This window comes from Ovis aries, chromosome 1 (assembly GCF_016772045.2).
Source record: "Ovis aries strain OAR_USU_Benz2616 breed Rambouillet chromosome 1, ARS-UI_Ramb_v3.0, whole genome shotgun sequence".
NCBI lineage: Eukaryota > Metazoa > Chordata > Mammalia > Artiodactyla > Bovidae > Ovis > Ovis aries.
The window spans coordinates 11204250-11223704 of record NC_056054.1 but is presented as its reverse complement, the minus strand read 5'-3'; the positions used below and the strand labels follow the sequence as shown (position 1 = coordinate 11223704).

General features: G+C 57.3%; 1 protein-coding gene across 4 annotated transcripts in view; it reads left to right on the top strand.

Annotated features, from left to right (window-relative positions):
* The window catches only part of STK40 (serine/threonine kinase 40), a 37549-nt gene that overhangs the window by 14703 nt on the left and 3391 nt on the right, over positions 1–19455 (top strand). For 3 of the 4 annotated variants that reach the window (XM_027967921.2, XM_015091863.3, XM_027967927.3), the window contains exons 2-10: positions 4521–4640; positions 6409–6494; positions 6783–6926; positions 8964–9191; positions 9963–10015; positions 15556–15671; positions 18190–18334; positions 18472–18591; positions 19049–19133. In XM_027967921.2, coding sequence (XP_027823722.1) covers positions 4529–4640; positions 6409–6494; positions 6783–6926; positions 8964–9191; positions 9963–10015; positions 15556–15671; positions 18190–18334; positions 18472–18591; positions 19049–19133 — 1089 coding nt within the window. In that variant the 5' untranslated portion in view covers positions 4521–4528. The remainder of the gene's footprint in view (positions 1–4520; positions 4641–6408; positions 6495–6782; positions 6927–8963; positions 9192–9962; positions 10016–15555; positions 15672–18189; positions 18335–18471; positions 18592–19048; positions 19134–19455) is intronic. The other variant, XM_042245639.1, reaches the window with a different exon arrangement.

Sequence of the window (19455 nt, the reverse complement as noted above, 5' to 3'; positions counted from 1 at the left end):
GTGGGCCTCTCCTTGCCTCGGCCAGGCTTCAGCTGCTTTGTAGTTGGGTGGAGCTGAAGAAAGACTGAGCTGGGAAGGTCTTAGTACCCTCTCTCTTTGCAGCCCACCTCCTTGGAGTATTCCACCATGTCGAACCATGATCTGCCATACGGTGCCCTGCCTGGCGCTGCCCTGCCCAGCTGTCCTGTATGGTAGCACACTGCAGCCTTGGACTGGGCATCATGGGCCTTAGAACCTTGGGTGGTGCTGATGGCCCAGCCTTCATTGCCTTCTGGGAGAGCTGAGCTCACATCTCCCAGCAGCTTTGGGACAGGATGACCTTAATGGCAAACGAGCAGGGTGGGTAGGCATTGCCTCCTCTGGGTATGCTGTGATAAGAGCACAGAGCTGATGCCCACAGCTCCTTGCTCCTCAGGTCAGGCAAAGGGAACCCCCCGCTTGAGGGTCGAGCAGCGCGGCCTGCAGGCGGCGGGCACACCTGCCCCTCACCCTCTTTTTTGCCTCGCAGAGCTGTCTGCTGAATACGGGTTCTGAGGGAACTGGTGCTGGCCTGGGAGGATAGCCCTGGAACAGTGGACAGACTTAAAGCTCCAGAGACTTCTAAATCAGGCTGGCTGGGTTCTGGCAAGCTGAGCCATGGGCCCAGGAGACACCAGGCAGACAGCTCCTTCTTAGCCAGGCAGGGCCAGGGCCCGTCACCGCAGCCTGAGGACCAGTGTCTCTGGAGAGGCCTGGACCCAAGTCCTTCTGAAACCAGGGTTCCTGGAGCTTCCACATCGCACTCTCACTGTGAGGCGAGGATCCCCGTGGGCACATTGGTGGGCCGTATGCAGGTGTGTCTGTGGAGGGGACACAGCAGGATGATTTGGGGGCAAGAGCCAGGACGGTCTGTCCCCAGGGTTGGTTGTCTTTGCTCATCCCACTGGCGAGCCCACCGCAGCTTCCGACTGCCCAGACCTGCCCCCTCCGCTGCATCCATTGCCTCCGAGGCTCTGGTGATGTGGAGGAGCTTTCAGGAAGGGAAGCAGCCTTGTGCCACTTCCCCTGCTGGCATCTTTTCCCTCTCCCTGCCCGTCTGCTCTCATCCTTCTGTCTGCCTACATCTTGGAGCAGTTCCCATGCCATTTGCTTGAGTTGAATCCTTAGTGGGGTGGGGGGGCCCAGGCGGAGCCCACCCACTGTCTGTGCTGCGGCTGCTCCCGGCAAACTGTTGTCTAGACCGTGCCTGTGCGTGGGCACCCAGGCAGCATCTACACAGATATGATGACGCCATAGTGGTGCTCTCCAAGGATCCAGGAGGAGGGAGGATGCTTAGCACTCCAGGGAGGGCAGGGAATAGGGCCGAAACGTACTGAAATCAACTCATCTACCAGGACAGGGCAGCTGACCCCATAGGAGCCATTAGCTACTGCAGGGAAGGTGCCCAGCCGCCCATAGAGCATCTCCTGGGCCCGGCACTGGGGGTAATGGTTTTATATACTCTTTTTTCTTTTTTTTCCTAGTTCTGAGGGAGTTTTAGTCTAATGGTAGGGGAAAGACATTAAGTATATGAGCACACAGATAAATACATAATCACAAAATATGGAAAGTGCTTTGTGTGAAAACTACAGGATACCAGGTGAGTGTGTGACCCGGTGTTGCAGATGTCAAGACAGCTTCTCTGAGGAAGTGATACTCAAATTGAGAAAGATGCCCAGAAATTATCCAGGCAAAGGGTAGGAACGGTGTTCTAGACACATTACAGGGATTTTTCTAGCAGCAGCTGTGCTCTCCCCCTGCTCTTGTGTGAACGCCTGCGTCCACTGCCAGCGTGACCCTTGTTGGCAGGAGTCGGAGCTGAGCCTGACCACGGCTTCTGCTCGGTTTGGGGCTCCTAGAGCTGACTGGGCTGCCTGGTCCTCGTCACCCGCAGTGAAATCGTGGGCCTGCTCCTCAGTGGCACAGCTCCGGGAATGAGTTAGGGCCTGGGTGGGAGGCAGATCTGCTAGGTTGGACTAGAAGGGATTGGGCCGTCTCTGCCCCTTCCCAGTTCACCGCATGGAGTCAGTCTCCTGGGGTTTAGAATAAGGGCCACGGCAGCACGTGAAGAGATGCAAGCTAACTCGTGAGGACGCACCTGTTCTCAGAGGAGGGGCTGCTGCTGCTGCTGCTGAGTCGCTTCAGTCGTGGCCGACTCTCTGCGACCCCATAGACGGCAGCCCACCAGGCTCCCCCGTCCCTGGGATTCTCCAGGCAAGAACACTGGAGTGGGTTGCCATTTCCTTCTTCAATGCAAGAAAGTAAAAAGCGAAAGTGAAGTCGCTCAGTTGTGTCCGACCCTTCGCGACCCCATGGACTGCAGCCCACCAGGCTCCTCCGTCCATGGGATTTTCCAGGCAAGAGTACTGGAGTGGGGTACCATCGCCTTCTCTGTAGAGTAGGGGCACCTTCTACGAATAACGGTAAAAACAAACTAAAGGAAAAGAAAACTACCTGACTGTATAGACATTTAATCTTTTTTAATTACAAAAAGTTAAAAGCTTAAGAAAAACTAATCCTCTGGCAGTTACAGCCTTAAAATATAGAGTTGCTAAAAAATCACCAAGACTAATACACACAAAGCAATAAAAAAACAAAAAAAAGGAAAAGAATATGAACTGGAAATTCATAAAAGAAATACTGCATATAACCAGCAAGCATGTAAAACAAGTCCCACTTCATGAATAATTAAGGAATTGCAAATTTAAGCAATGGCATGCTTTTTAATATTCATGAGATCGGCAGCTCTTTAAAATATGGAAATGCCCCTTCCTGATGCAGGTTCTGGGATTTGCTTCCCACACCGCCGAAGGTCTGTATATGGCCACAGCCTCCCTGAGACCGGCCTGGCAGTGTTTGTCACACTCCTTTAAAAAGACGTGCCCCATTTGACCGTTTCTTGGAGTTTATCCTGAGGGAGGCGGGTGTGTCAAGATGTTATAACTGCTAGTAAAAAATACAAAAAGTGGAGAGAGTCTCAAAGTCCATGAATAGGTATGTGGTCTGATAAATCATGACCTATCCTTACCAAGGAGACTCTTTCAAGTGGTGCTACAGAAGAATACAGGGATGCTACAGAAGACGGAGGGATGTTAATAAGGTCTTTTTTATTGACTTTATGCGATGCATTATGCATACCGTAAAATTTACCCTCATCATACTGTTATATTTTAGGTGGGAGACAAGAACGCTTAGAAATGGTGTCAGAGTGGTCTAAATTTTCATAATAAAAGCTGTAAGCATACACACACACAGAGGAAAGTCTGCTTGAGTATTAACAATGATTATATCTTGGTAATATTATGGGTATTTTCTAGTGTTTCTGCAGGAAATGTCAGTTACTTTTTTAAAAAGAAAAAGTTACAGAAGCTTAGGCTCAATGCCTCCAAGCCGTCTGTGTAGGAGTAAAGGCTGCACTCCTAACGTGGCCTCACCCTTAGATCTGGCCTTTGCTGCCCTCTCTGGGCCCTCTATCGCCGCTCCCTGCCTCATGCCATGGACTCCAGCAACACAGACTACTTGGAGTATGCTGCTTCCGTGCCCTTTCTTGCTATGTACGTTTGTACACCCAGGCCCCTCTTTCTGGAACGGCCTTGCCTCTTGCCCCGCCCACTCTATTATCACTCCTCAGGGAAGTTTTCCCTGAGCCCCTGCACCCACTGTGGGCCCGAGACCTCAGGGCTGGGCAGGCAGCCTTTGCTGGTGATCCCTGGGACCATCTGCCCTCCTGTGTGGAACTCCACTCTGTACACCTCTCTCTGCACCCCGCTCCAGGACACTGTTTTCACGAGGGGTGAACTGCAGAGAGCTCGAAGGAGCAAATCCTTTTTGTTTTTTTGAATCCAAGTCAAGAGGTTAATGTCTTCTAGAATCTGGTTCCCGTGTCCCCTTTCCTTTTAGGGGAAAGGGGTATTTGAGGGGAAGCCTGGTGGCTCAGATGGTGAAGAATCCACCTGCAATGCAGCAGACCCAGATTCAGTCCCTGGGTCCGGAAGATCCCCTGGAGAAGGGAATAGCAACCCACTCCAGTACTCTTGCCTGAAGAATTCCATGGACAGGTGAACCTGGCGGGCTGCAGTCCACGAGGTCACAAAGGGTCAGATATGACTGAGCGACCAACACTTGCGCTTTTTTCACCTCACTTCGAAAACAGTCACTCCAGGGCCAGCTCCCTGTCTCAAACAAGCCCAGTTGACGTCCACACAGAAGTCAGTGTCCTTCTCTCTGCATCTGACTGGTCTTTTGAGGTGGGCCAGCTGCCCACCTCTGTAGCCAGGACCTCCACCTGGAGCGCCTAGTTAATCTGCAGTAAAGGAGCCATGGTTCTTTGTTACCGAGAACCTTCCATGCTCCTCTGGGAGAGGCAGGAGGTGGCAACGGCCACAGAAACAGCAGCAGCCCCCAAGTCAGACACACCCCCAAGTCAGAGCCTCGCAGGCTGGGGTAGCGTAAGGAAGCTCGCTGATTTGCTCAGTGAGAAGGCTCTTTTCTGTCTCGTCTAGAGCTGAGAATGAAGCGGAGAGCATCAGACAGAGGAGCTGGGGAAACGTCGGCCAGGGCGAAGGCTCTAGGAAGTGGGATTTCTGGAAATAATGCCAAGAGAGCTGGACCATTCATCCTGGGTAAGCCTCTGATGGCTAGGTGAGTGGGGGGCCGGGGCAGCACCGTCTGACCTGCGGATACAGCGCAGCGCCGCACCCGCCCTGATACGGGGCCCTGACCAACCCTCTGTTGGTTTAAGCAGAGTCTGTTTATGAGAGTGGACGGTCGCTCTGCACAGGAGCTGTTGTTGCAGTTGTAGCTCACCAACCTTAGATTAGAGTCAGCCGAGAGCTGGACGGTCTCCCCCGAGAGAGTCCTATGCGTGCCCCCAGGACGTTGCCCTCAGGAAACATACAAGCTGTCTTAGAACCCAAAGTCCATCTTCCAAGGCACTTCTCTGAGGGCGCAATAATTTTGCAGAACGTTTGGTACAGCTGCAAACTTCTTATAAAATTGGCACCAAAATCCTGTAGAACTGGGTGTTGCCAGTGGTCCGCAGGGGCAGCAGGGCCTTTCTGCATGATATTCGAGGCCCAGCAGCTCCAGACTGGAGGGTTGCAGGCAGGGTGGGTCCTGAGGATGCTGACTCTCCCAGCAGCCAGAGATTGGGTGTGAATTTTGCTTTGGCACAGCATCTTGAACTTAGGAGTACAGGATAATTCCAGCTCCAGTCACTTGGCAAATAGTACATGGCGTCCGCTGCGTGCTGGTCCTGTGCTGGTTATCAGGGGTGCAGTAGTGATTCAGACAGACAAGTTACTGGGGAGCTTCCTGGCGGTCCAGTGCTTGGGACTCTGTGCTTCCACTGCAAGGGGCATGGGTTCAGTCCCTGGTCAGGAAACTAAGATCTTGCATCCCACATGCCTCCAGGCACAGCAAAAAAAAAAAAGAATTGGGCAGGACAGTTGGTTGGAGACACACTCTGAAGCTAAAAATAAAGACCATAAAGTTTAAAAAAAAAAAAAAAGAAAAGGCAAGTTCCTGCCCTCACGGAACTTAACATTCTAGCTAGAAAAAGAAACAGTAAACAACACAGGAGATCGCCACAGGAGCAGCAGCGGGGAGGGCACAGGCCCTGAAGGGAGCAAACAGGAGGGTGTGAGACTGAGGGCCAGAGAGCGCTGGAGACGAGGAAGGCTCTGTATGCGGGAGACAGCCGAGGATAAGAAGGAGGAGCCGGTGAAAAGCAGAGGGAAAGCATTCCAGACAGAAGGAACAGCAAGTGCAAAGGCCCAGAGACAGGGAAGGAACTGGAGTGTGGTGAGGAGGGGTCGGGGAAACATGGTCTACTGAAAGCTGGGCAGGACCCAAATCATGCAAGACCTTGGAGGCCACAAGGTTTCGACTGCATATTGAAAGCAGTGGAGTGCTGTTCGAGTCTTTCAGCAGTGCAGTGACACGGTGACATTACCTGATTTATGCTCTGAAAGCTCGAGGCGCTGTCACAGACCAGTGAGCAAGGTACTTCTCCAGTACAGAAGTTCCCAAAAGCTGATATACGGCCGCATCAGACCGCCCGGGGAGCCTGTTCAAGGGACAGTTTCCTGGCTCACCTGGAGCTGGTGATTCAGAGGGCCCAGGTTGTAGCTGGGATCTGCTCTTAACACATGCTCCTCGGAGATTCTAGTACACACCTCGTGCTGAGAGAGTGTAAAAACCAGATGTGCTCAGATGGAGGCACACACACTGCTCCACTTTGGGAGGGGTGACCATTTTATCAGGGCGTGTGACCCTGGTGTCCTCCAAGAGAAAAGATCCAGCCAGAAGCCCACGTGGTGGCATGATGGCTCAATGCCATGGTCGACAGGGCTCCTGAGAAGTAAAGCCAGCGGCTTGTCTGTGCCACAGGTCCCCGTCTGGGCAACTCACCAGTGCCAAGCATCGTGCAGTGTTTGGCGAGGAAGGATGGCACAGATGACTTCTATCAGCTGAAGGTGAGTGAGGCGCAGGGCGTGGGGGCCGGGGACCCCAGGGCCCGCCTGCCAGCCCGGCTCCTCCCCCCTCCCCTGTGAACAAGAGCAGCACCCTTCTTCCCGGGGCTCCGTGTGAACATCACATTGCCGTCACGTCAGGAAAAACCATTTTGCTTCATCCACACACATGTGGGTGGATGTGCCGGGGTGGCATGGGGGGACGTGAACCCCTGCTTCTCCTGTGCTAGCCACTCTGCTCGGAAAAGTAAAGGTTGTGGGGTTTTGCTTTTGTGTGCGTGCCTTCCTAAGATCCTCACCCTTGAGGAGAGGGGCGACCAAGGAATTGAAAGCCAAGAGGAGAGGCAAGGCAAGATGCTGCTCCACACCGAGTACTCGCTGCTCTCCCTCCTCCACACGCAGGACGGGGTGGTCCACCACCACGGGCTCTTCCAGGTAAGCGGCATCTCTCCCACCCCCATCCCGGCTGGCACGCTGGGGCCACGTCGCACGAGCTCCCCCGAGCTCCCCCAACCTCCCTGCGTGCAGGGCAGCAGGACTTCCTGTCGGGCGGCCTGGAGGTCTGGTCACAGCGCTCCTGCCATGAGGGTGGCCGCCTAGCGGGAATGCACTCGGCCTGCAGGATTTCTTTGAAGAGCCGCTTTTCCGAGAAAAGAGGAAAGCAGGAAGTTATTTAAAGACAAGGGCTCCTTCTAGCTATGTGGTCAGGAATCAGCCAGGCCAGGGTGGGAGGGAGGCCGATGAGGAAGGCAGGGCGGGGAACTGTGGATCTCCGTGATTGCTTTTGGTCCCAGTCCTGCTGCCTGCCTGGACGTTTCAGCATCTGCAGCAAGGGTCCCTGGGCCCGGTTCTCAGTGTCCCAGGTCCCTTAGGAAAGGTACTGATTAGCAACTGGTACCCTGAAAAGAGCCTTCCCCAGGGCAGCATTGAAATTCCGTCTCCAAAAATGAAATGAAGAACCAGCACTCTGAACGCTGGGGGAGTGGGCCCTGTTGACGGGCCCCGCGGAGCTTCTGCGCCGCCTTCAGTACCAGACACGCTGGCCAGGCCCACACATGCTTGGATGGGCCTGGTGTCAGGGAGGGCACGCAGGTTTTGAAGCAGGCAGTTCTGAATTCAGGTGATACGACCTCAGGCAAGTCACTTCCCAAGCCTCAGATCCCTCGTCTGAGAGCCATGATGACCGTGCCCACCTTGTATGGTGCTGGGAGGATGAATGAGAGGGTAGAGAGCCCTGAGCTGCCCAGCTACGCACGCGCTCGTCACTGCTGTTACTTCAGGCAATAAAAGCTCCTTGTTGGCTTGACTTCCTGAGGTAAAATAAATGGAAAATGCCTCACACCCCCACACATAGACCCCACCAAGGTCTTCATTCTTAGATGTGCACTGAAAGGCGCCTCTGAAAATTTGTGTCCCTTAAACATGAAATCAGATGGGGGGGTGATGATGATTTCTTAGTATTTCATCTCTGGTAGCTTCCAGAGCTTGGCCTTGGTGTCTGTCATTTTGGATAAGAGACCCTGAGTGGTGAGAAGCCTCTCTAGAGTCCTCTGTGTACCAGACACTGTGCTGGGCCTCTGGGGAAGACAGAATGAAAGATGGGATCTGCCCTGGAGGAGGAATGTGGAGTTCCCTCCCCAGGAGCTCCCCAGCCTGCTGTGCTGGCGTGGACGCCTCCTCAAGCTGCTGGGATAAAAGTCCTCCTGTTGCGCTGTGTTCCCTCTGCCTTGACATACCTTTTTAGCAAGGAAAATGCATCCAGAACTACCACCCTTAGGGTTGGCAGCAGTGTCAGCTTACCAAGCCCTTGTTTATCGATACCAAGCCCAAGTGCTTACTACATATTTGGCATGGTTGTGTTTTCTCTCTACACCCCTGTGAGATAGAAGTTGCCAGGCCCCCTTCACAGATGAGGAACCAGGAACTTGGAGAGGTTAGCTGAACTGCCCCAGGTCCTGCAGCTAGGACAAGGTGGAACCTGGGCCTGAAACCAGCCATCAGGGGCCAAAGCCATTATATGGCCCAGGAGTCCTGCATCCATGTGAAAGCAGTTGCCTTGAACACACAGAACTCTTAGCTCCCACCGTCGTGGACATCGGAAGGAAGTGTGCATCAGTCATTGCTGGACTCCCTGGGAGAGCTAAGGGGGATGGGGGCCCTGGGGCCCTGAGGGTGCTGCCTGCACATGGCGCTCAGAGGGCTGCCAGCACACTGGGCTCTAAGTGCCAAGCCCTGACGGTACGCTTTGCAGCAGGACCAGAGCCTGAAGTCTGACCTGCACTGCTCGAGCCTGGGCCCTGGCTGGGCCTGGCACTGGCGCAGGAGCGGGGCCGTGGGATCCATGCCACCCACACGTCAGGCCCCCACCGCTCACACACATGCAGGCTGTTCCAGGCTCCAGCAGAGCCCCAGGCCCCTGGCCCTGGCCCTTCGGGGCCCACGGCCAAGCCCGGTCTGCGCTCTTCCTCCCAGGACCGCACCTGTGAAGTGGTTGAGGACGCCGAATCCAACCGAATGGTAAAGAAGATGAAGAAGCGCATCTGCCTCGTTCTTGACTGCCTCTGCGCGCACGACTTCAGCGACAAGACGGCCGACCTGATCAACCTGCAGCATTACGTCATCAAGGAGAAGAGGCTCAGCGAGCGGGAGACCGTGGTCATCTTCTACGACGTGGTGCGCGTGGTGGAGGCCCTGCACCAGGTGAGGCCCCACCCCGCGGCTGCCTCCTCTGCCGTGGAAAGCCGTCCTGGGCTGCCGGTGACCGCGGCAGCTCTGTCCGCCCTCGCCCAGTGTGCTCTGCAGCTGGGACGTCTAGACGAAGAGCGGCCAGATGCCGGCCCTGAGGATGCAGTGCCACAGGCCTCAGCCCACGATCCTGGGGCGGTGTGGGCAGCCCAGCAGAGTCCAGCACAGTTGTGTCCACCAGTTGAGAGGCTAGGGGTGAGCTACCCACCGGGGGCAGCCACAGCCTGTCTCTGAGCCTTTCCTAGGGTTGGGGGGTCAGGAACCCCAAGGTTAGGAGGGCCTGGGCCGCCTCTGGACACACAGCTTCCGTGGGCTGACGCTGTGATTCTTGGTCATCAGAACTGTGAGAATTCACCTCTGAGCCCAGATCTAGGCAGATGCTTTGGATTTGGTGGGGGGAGGGGGTTTGCTTGCGGCTCTTTTATGGGATGTCTGACGAAGGCAGAGAGAGGAGTGGTTTCCTCCGGCTGCTGCCTTAGTGGAAGAAAGAACTGGAGTAAATGCCCTAGATGGGGCCGAGATGGCCTGGGCTCACATGTCGCCCAGTTCATGCGCATGGTTGACGAGGCCTTAGAATGGTCCTCATCTGTCCATGGCTTGCAAATCGAGTCCCCAACCTAAAGAGACGTGGCTTCCTCAACACATGGAGAGCCCGCCTCTCACAGGCCGGGCCCCACTCCAGCTCTGATCATCACAGTGCAAACCACGCGCCTGTTGCTTTTCCAGAAGAACGTCGTGCACAGAGACCTGAAGCTGGGGAACATGGTGCTCAGTAAGAGGTGAGCATCGCTTTGCTTCCATGATGGAGCCTCCGGCTTGGGGCGGGCCACACACTGCGTCTGCCCAGAGCCCTGCGTCCCCACGGGGAGCCTGACTCCACCCAGCCCACCTCCCACAGGAGCCCCAGGACCAGGGATGGAATGCCTGCTTCTGTCCTCTGCCGCAGGGTAATATGGTGCTTGCTCAGTGGGTGACCAGTAAATGACTATAAAAAATAGACCAACGGGTAACGGAATGACTGATGAGCGAAGCAAGGCTTTGTCATGGGACAGGTTCCCAGGAAACAGACTCTGAGATGTGTGTGCAGAAAGTTTCCTGGGGCACACGCTCGGGGAGGAGGGGGCGAGATTGAGCTGATGGAGAAGCTGAACTCTGAGCAGTCACGACAGGGCCTCAGCCTGGAAAGTCGGGTGGCCCTTCAGACGTTCCGCATCAAGTCAAGGGGTGCATGGCCCTGTATCCCGGCTGTGACCTGCCACTGAATTGCAGGCTGTGCCTGGGGACATAGCTTAGGGCAGGGCAGCTTCCTTTGGCTGAGAGGACTTCCTGGAAAAGGATAACTTTCCCAGCAGCAGGGAGAGAGCACCTCCCTACTGGAGGGGATCTGGGCAGCTTGCCCCAGCATCCTTGGTGAGCCGGTGGCAGAGGGACATCACATGAGGCCCCGCCCCGGGCTCTCATCCCACTCAGGCAGAAGGTCTGGGCCCCTTCCAAGTGACCTGGGGCAGCGGTCCCCCTGCCTCTTTGGCACCAAGAGCAGGTCGTGGAAGATACTTTTTTCCACAGACAGGCATAGGGGGTGACTTCAGTTCCACCCACCACTCACCTCCTGCTTCCTAATGGGTCACTAACCACCACTGGTCCAAGGGTTGGGAACCCCTGATCTGGGGCAGTGGTAGAGGATACACCAGCTTTGCAGGGGCTCAGGTCTGGCGGGCGGAGCTCACATCCTGCATGTCACCACAATCCTAGAAACGCGGTCACCCAATCTCCCTGAGCCTCTCACCTTCACCTTTCTCAGTCCCGGTGTTAAAATGGGTCAGAGAGCTTACAAATGGCAGGCCACACACCCCTCGTGGCAGAAGTGGTGTGGTGGGGGGATTTGTCCAGAGTGTCATTGCCCGTCCCGTAGTGGCCTGGACCCACTTGTCCCTGTGAAGTGCCCAAAGCCGCAGTGGCCACAGGACAAGGAGCTCTGGGGAGGGGCCTGGGGCACAAGACCTGGCAGTGCCAGCCCCAGGTGCCCCTCCAAGCACAGCCTGTCTCCAGCCCCACCCGGCACTGGCTCCGCAGACAGCCTTCCTGGAGCTCACCGCCTGGTGGGACCGACCGGGGAGCAGGTGTCACTGTATTGAGGCCAGTGTGCAGAGGACCGAGGGGCCGAGACTCTGGCCGTCTCAGTCAGTTCCTGAAGGACGAGCAGAGGTTGCCAGCCTGAGACAACAGTGGTGAAAACCTGGTCCCAGGTGGCTGTGCAGGTATGAGGGAAGCTGGGAGCTCCAGCGCTGAGTGAGCCCTTGGGCGGCCGAGAGAGGGTTAGAAACCCGGGAGGAGCGGCCCCGGGGGCCACACCCAGCTCCCAGCACAGCACTGCCTCTCGATTACCCTCGAGGCCCTGAGCACGCGTCCCTGTGATTATGCACCCGTTCCATTAGTTGTGTATCGAGAAGCTTCCATGGAACCAGGCACTTTGAGTTTCTGCATCCTCGTCCGTGGAAGCAGAGATGGTTATGCTTCCCTGCAGACACTGGGCTTCCCAGGTGGGCTGCTGCTGCTGCTAAGTCGCTTCAGTCGTGTCCGACTCTGTGTGACCCCATAGATGGCAGCCCACCAGGCTCCCCCGTCCCTGGGATTCTCCAGGCAAGAACACTGGAGTGGGTTGCCATTTCCTTCTCCAATGCATGGAAGTGAAAAGTCAAAGTGAAGTCGCTCAGTTGTGTCCGACTCTTAGCAACCCCATCGACTGCAGCTCACCAGGCTCCTCCATCCATGGGATTCTCCAGGCAAGAGTACTGGAGTGGGCTGCCATTGCCTTCTCCGCCAGGTGGGCCAGTGGTAAAGAACCCACCTGCCAATGCAGGAGACATAAGAGACATGGATTCGATCCCCTGGGTTGGGAAGATTCCCCTGGAGGAGGGCATGGCAACCCATTTCAGTATTCTTGTCTGGAGAACCCCATGGACAGAGGAGCGTGGTGGGCTATAATCCAAGGGGTTGCAAAGAGTCAGACATGATGGAAGCAACTTTAGCATGCATGCATGCAGATACTGGCTCCAGACATGGGACTACCTACAGGGTTTGGCCCCTCATAAGCATGCCTGATGCGAGCCAGCCAGGCTGCGGGCCTGACGTGCTCTCCCTCTGGAGATGAGGCCCACTATGTGGAGAGTGGCCGGCAAGGATGTCCCGCAGAGCCCCGGCCCCAGCTAGGTGGTGCATGAGGAGAGGCGGTGGCGGAGAGCACAGACCATCCCAGCCCTGGGAGTGCGTTGTCTTCGTGTTGGGGGACTGGGTCCTGGCCTGCTGAGGGACGCTGGGTGCTTTTGGGCGCATGCCATCGGGCTTCTGTGGTGCTAACCAGACCAGCACTGCAGGCCTCTTTGTCTCCACTGGTAGTTTAGCTACCGGCTCCCATTTTTCCAGGGCCTCTAGGTTCTGAGAATGTAGTCGGAAGGTCACGCCTGTCTTGAGTAATGCCAGCGTAGCTATAGCAGCTCTTTCATGAGTGTGTGTGCATGTCTGTGTGTGTGTATCACGTGCGTGCGTGCGCACCCATCGGTGTGTTTTCTTGGGACTGTAGAGCACCCACACCTCATCAGACCCTGGTTCTTAGCAGCACATTCTCTAATCTGATAATCCCTTTGCTGCGTCTTGGGCAGACAGATGCTGGCCGGCTCTTGCTTGAGTCATGGGTGCCAGGAAGGCATGGGAGGTACTGCGGAGACCCGTGCCAACTGCCCAGCTCCTACTCCCAAGTGTCAGCGGGCACACCCCTCCCTGCTTAGGGCCTTGCTCTCATCCTCAAGAGTCGAGGGTGGGCCTGGAAGAGGTCCAGCCCCTTCTGCCCATCAGGCCAGGCCCTAACTCCAGCTGGAGAGGCAGCAGACAAGCTGGAAGCATGCGGCACATCGGAGCGCTCCCAGGGGAGGAAACAGGAGAAGGGTTTGCAGGGCAACTGTGACAGCAAGCTCCCCGGCTACGGATGAAGGGCAAGGGTTACAGTCCCCTCTGGGGGTTATGTGAGGTTCACCATGCGTTCTTTCTCCATCCTCCTTTCCGCGTGGGTGTGTTTGCACACCCAGTTTCCTAGAAAATGAGACACACTGTGGTAGCCCAGAGGGCCATAGCTGAAGGGTGACTCACTGAGCAGGCCCTGCTGATGCCGAGTCCCCTCCCTGCACCCCTGCCACCCTTGCCCCTCCTGCCAGGACCAGCCTGGGGGAGTCTGGGCTCCCCGGGATCAGTGCTTCGCCGACCAAAGTGATGGTGGCAGAGCAGGGAGCGGGGCCAGGCGTCGGGAAGGCTGGAGCAGACTGTGCGGCTTCCTGTGGGAGAGGCTCCGGCTCAGCCCTGCGGGCCCGCCCCGCAGATGCTAGGCCGAGCTTTCCTCGAGCCCAGCGCGCGGAGGGCTGCCCACAGAGCAGAGCAGAAGGCCAAGGCAGGCAGGTGCGCCCCAGGGCCTGTTGTCGCACTGTGGCTCCTCTCGCCCACCGCCTCCGCACAGTCTTCCCCTGGGGTCTCCAAGGGTAGCCTGCGCCAGCCGTGCCCCCCGTCTGAGGATGAGATGTACTCGCAGCTGGCCCTGGTCATCAGTCACTAGTTGTCAGGCCCTAGATCCAGCATTTTCCCTGGGATCTTCCTGTTAAATCCCAACACAGCCCTGGGAGTTAGGTGCTGATATTTTCCATTTTACAGATGAGAAAATTTGAGGTTTAGCAAAAAATTAAATAACATGCCCAAGATCACCCAGCCAGGCAGGGGCAGAGCCAAGACTGGAACCCAGGGATCTGACTCCCAAGCCTACCAGACTGTCCCCCGAGTTGTCCTCCTCCCAGTGTCTTGGGCCTCCAGCTGCCGTGGCCAGCTCTGACCATGGAGAAAAGGCCGTGTGTGTGCTCTGTGGGGCCCTCGTGGACGAGAAGCCTTGGCAGTCACGTATTCAGGACAGTGACGAGGGTGGGTCCAAGCGGGAGCAGTTCCACTTCTTGACGTGACCTGCGCCCGAGACCCTTCACCAATCCCCGTCTCGGGCTCTTGCCGCCCTGGGGGCCACCAGGCCGGTTTCTGTGGCATGTGCCAGGGCAGGCTTGTATGGAGAGCGAGAGTCAGCGTTTCCATTTGGAACGCCAGGGACAGAGCGGCCTTTGTTTTTGCACCAAGCCCTTGCCAGCAGAACTCCCCGAGAAAGCTGGAGGGCTCTGGGAGCCTCACGCACAAGCCCCTGGTGCAGCTTTCCTTCCTACCGTCCTCCCAGGCATCCCTGCTCAGCCTGCTGACGCGGGAGCCAGCATGTGGCCTTGCTCGCCTGTGGGTGGAGAGGCCCCTGCCTCCCCGCACCCCTACCGTGGCAGACTGCATCCCCTCTGGGCCAGTGACTTTTGTTCTCATTGTGACTTCCTAGAAAGGATTGGAGCCCAAAGCTCCTCTCACCACGACTCTCAGATGGGGCTCTTTGGTTTTCTAGTCAGTGCAGAGTCTCTGGTACCACACAAGGGGTGAGTTAGCTTGGATGGATCGGAAGGGAAAGTCAGGGTCTGGGCACCATCCAGGGACCCTGTGGGCACCTGACCAGTGTCACTCAGGGTGCAGACTCTGGGGGGTCAGACAGACCTGGGTTGGATCCTGCTCCTCTGCTCACTAGCTATGTGACCCTGGACAAGTCCCTCCACTTCTCTGGGTGTCCTAACTGCATCCTCTGTGCAGTGGGCAGTGAGAAAGTCTCCATCGTAGGCTGCTGTGGGGCGTGAATGCAAACAGCCCCTGTTGGGCACATAAGCCCAGATAAGGGTCTGCTCTCAGTAGGCATTAGTGTTTAGCACTAGTCAGTGATAATGTGATAGTACTTAATCCTAAGAGTGATGACCGAAGGAATCAGCCCCCGGGGGACAAGGTGGTCCTCAGGGAGTCCTCCAGGACTCTGCCGGAGTCCTCATGGGTGAGTGAGGGAGCTGAACTACACCTCCAGTCCCTCCCAACCTACATACTATGTGAGCTTGTTTGAAGAAATCTCCACAGTTGTTCCAGGCCCTAAGCTCTAGCCCCAGGACTCAGGAAGGGCGCAGGTTCAGGGGAGCACTCTGAAGCTTCCCTGGGCAAAGTGACTCGGGTCCCTTCAGGGACAGTTCACCAGGTATCAGCCCTGGTGACTGGCCTGTGTCCGCACCCCCGATGGCACTCCCCATGCGGCCCCGGGGAAGATGAGGCGGGCCAGGGGAACAGAAGAGGATGCGGTGTGGTTCCTCTGCCCCGGGATGAGAGGTGGGGGCAGCCAGGGGTATAGACACTGAGGTTTGTTCGCTCTCTGCCTCCTGCCCCCCAGGACGCATCGGATAACCATCACCAACTTCTGCCTTGGGAAGCATCTCGTGAGTGAAGGGGACCTCTTGAAGGACCAGCGTGGGAGCCCTGCCTACATCAGTCCAGACGTGCTCAGCGGTATGTGCGGGGAGCTAGCAGCAGCCCTGGGGGCCTCACCCAGCCAGGCTCTGCAGCCGTTGACTCAGGCAGTAGACTGGATCTGTGCCCCGGGCGAGGTGCCAGGGCTCCAGCGGTGGCCCAGACCAGTACTGCCCGCCCAGGTCCAAACCGTGGGGTCTCATGGAGGAAGATGGCAGTCAGCACACTAATTACTCTCTGAGATTAGTGCTCAGAAGGACAGAAACGTGATTTCTGTGAGTGTGAGAAACAGGCACTCGAAGGCCTTGAGCTGTATCTTGAGGGTAATAGGAACCCCCTGCACATGTGAAGAGCCCCCCGAGGCCCCACTCAGAAAGTTCAAGGGGAGACGTGTGGGGGCCACACCACGCCAGGCCCAGCAGAGGCCCTGTTGAGAAAACGTCATCCTTGATTTCAAGTCCCAAAGGAGGCCTTTGAACAGGTCTTCATGGAGGTTACTGTGATGAGACTTGCATCTCAAAGGTACCACTCCCTTTGTCTATTTGTTCACCCATTTATTCTGCTGGTATTTACTGAGGGCCTGCCATGAACAAGGCTTTGTTCTAGACACTTCGGATACAGCAGTGAACAGACAACACCCTGCCTCCATGGCTGAGACAGGTAGTAGTACCCAGAACAAGTCACTTACGTTAGCTACCACCTTCTGGTCGTACCGTTGGTGCCGGATGCTGCACTGAGCCATGTGACAGGCAGCCTCTGTTTAAAACCACACAGCTACCCCATGAGGTAGAATTTTTACAGATGAGAAAATTGAGGCTCGGGGAGACCAGACCTCTTGTTTACAGTCACGGCTAATAGTTCACCAGAAAACTGAGGTATCCCCCTCTGCCAGGGCTGCCTTCCGCCCAAACCCACACTCCTGTTTCACCATAGGCTTTCCTTCCCTTCTTGCTGGTCCTTTGCCAAACTGAGGTTGCTCTGTCCTCATCGCTCTAAGGGCTCACCCCCACTGCCATCCCTCCATCGTGAAGGTTCCAGGGTTGTCTCAGGGGCCTGTTGTCCCCAGCACTCACACGTGCCCCCCTCCTCACAGTAACAGTTGTCACCTGTCTTCCCAGGGAACAGGCTACCCCACTTGCCACAACCATCTGCAGTCTCCTTGGAGGCCTCCCAGCTGAGGGCTCTGCTGGAGTGCCAGGCCTCTCACAGGACATTGCAGAGGGCAGTGGTGCCACCTCCCGGGCCTGGAGATGGGGCTTGGAGTCACAGTGGCCTCTGCGAGAAGGATCTGGGTGCCAGGGGCGTATCCCAGCTCCCTGAGCACCCCTGCCCCACAGCCCAGCCTGGATACACCCTGCATGGGCATCCGGAAGGCCTCCCTGTAGGTGCAGAGCCAGGAGGAAGACCCAGGCCCCTCCCTCAGCCCAGAGCTGTGAGGTGGGGTCTGTGGGTGGGGGGCGGGCTGCCTCTGGTGGAGTCTCCTCGGCAGCCAGCCCGGGGTGGTCTCCATATGTAGCCACTCCCATCTGCTGCCCGAGGCCTCTCTCAGGCTCCTCCAGGCGGATACCAGTCCTGGAGAATGAAACAAAGGAACCCCCCCTGCCTCAGAAAGAGACCTGGACCGGAAGACGGAGACCAGGCTCTGAGACTGGCCGTGTTAATTACGCAGCTGTGCGCCTTGGCCCTCAGCCCCGGCTCTGAGCCTCAGTCTCCCCCTGGGTTAAAAGCTGAAAGCAGTCCCGCCTGCCCCCATTGTTAAGAGGACGAAGTGGGGTGACTCAAGTGGGTTCTGATCTCAAGTTTGCCTTTCATTGATTCTGCGTGCTAAGCACAGACCTCGGCACCAGGCATGACAGACGGACATGGCCTTGCCCCCACAGTTCATGGTCTGGTTAATACCTGTGTGACCTTGGGAATGGTAACTGACTTCTCTGGGCCTCTATTTTCTCGTCTCTGGAATCAGGATGATAATAGCCCCTACTTCCTTAGGTCCCAATGGGATTAAATAAGCCCTTAACCTAGTGTGTGGCTCAATGAACCATAGCCAGCATTGTCATTATCAAAACAAAAGCTTGAAGTTCAGTGTTCCCTCAAAAGTCAGCACTCAGGGAGAAATCACCTGATGGTTAGAGCTCCTGGGAGAGCTCATCTGCTGACGGGGCTGGACCAGCGCCCGGGAACCCAGGCAGATCAGGGCAGAGCTGGTGCTGTGGGGAGGCGGCATGAGGCCTGCCCCAGGGGTGGGCTGCACAAGGCCAGGTGAGACCCCTTCTCCTCGTGGAGCATGCGAGATGGGGCATCCCCCTGTGAAGCTGGGTCTCCAGAGCACGAGCAGGAACCAGCCCGAGGAGTAAAGGAAGAAGGCGCCCTGCTGAAGCTCAGGGGCAGGGCCAGTGTGCTTGCTCTAGGAGGAAGCACAGGAGGGTGACTGGAAGTGAGGGTGCCCGGGTGGAGGGGGGTCCCCTGGGTAGGACTCCTGGGAGTGCCAGGGAAGGGTGTGCAGGGCCGTTCTTCCCCAGCCCTGGGCTGAGCACGCGTGTGTCTGTGCGTCCTGCAGGCCGGCCGTACCGGGGCAAGCCCAGCGACATGTGGGCCCTGGGCGTGGTGCTGTTCACCATGCTGTATGGCCAGTTCCCCTTCTACGACAGCATCCCACAGGAGCTCTTCCGCAAGATCAAGGCCGCGGAGTACACCATCCCCGAGTGAGTCCCCCCTCCCTGGGCGCTGGCCCGTCAGGCTCGAGGGGCAGAAACAGCATGGGGAGGCTTGGGGTCCTGGGCCGAGACCCGGCACCAGCGCGCCCCGCCTGAGTGCCCGCTGCCCCTCTCTCCTGCATCAGGGACGGACGGGTTTCTGAGAACACCGTGTGTCTCATCCGGAAACTGCTCGTCCTCGACCCTCAGCAGCGCCTGGCCGCCGCCGACGTCCTGGAGGCCCTAAGTTCCATCATCGCGTCGTGGTACGTCGGCTGGACCAGAGCTGGGTCCTGCCCACCCGTGGGCACTGCCCTGCCTCCCTGGAGAGGTTGCCTGAGGTTGGGCCTGTCTCTCCACCGGGCAGGGTCAGGTCTCCAGATGGTCCTGATGGGCAGGGCTGGAGGACGCAGGCAGAACTCAGGATTGAGCATCCCCCGTGTGCCAGTCTATGCCAGCTCTAGGATGGGCCTTATCTCCCTGAGTTCTCACTGCAGCCTGCAAGATAGAAGTTGCCCTCACTTACTGGGCGAGAAAGCTGAGGCTCGGAGCAGCAGAGGCAGTGGTGTCAGGAAGGGGCTCTGGGCGCTCAGCCCAGGTCTGCTGACTCCAGCCAAGTCTCAGAGCAGTGAGAACTGGCCCTGCTGGGCTCCTGGCAGCCAGGCCGTGGGGAGAAGGGCCGGGCTGCCTGGAGCCAGCCTCGCTCATCTGCCTTCCTTGCAGGCAGTCCCTGTCTTCTCTGAGCGGGCCTCTGCAGGTGGTTCCTGACATCGACGACCAAATGAGCAATGCAGACAGCTCCCAGGAGGTGAGTTGGGGACGGCAGCCAGGCCGTTTGGCCGAGTCCTGAGATACCAGCCCTCCAGGCAGGGCAGACTGGGCAGGGCAGGGCAGAGGTGGCAGCTCCTGGCAGGGCGCCGGGCCTCCTTGGCCTCTCCCCAGCCCTTGGAGCTGAAACGGGAGCCTCAAGTTCCTCAGCCTGAGCCGCCCGGGGCCTGCCTCGTGTCTGGCTCAGTTGGCAGTTCTGTGGCCTGAGAGAGGGGCGGTAGGGCAGCCGAGGTGGAGGCCCCAGGGCAGGGTGGCCTCACAGTGGCCCAGCCTGGCCCTCCCTCAGCTTCCTCTTCCTGCCC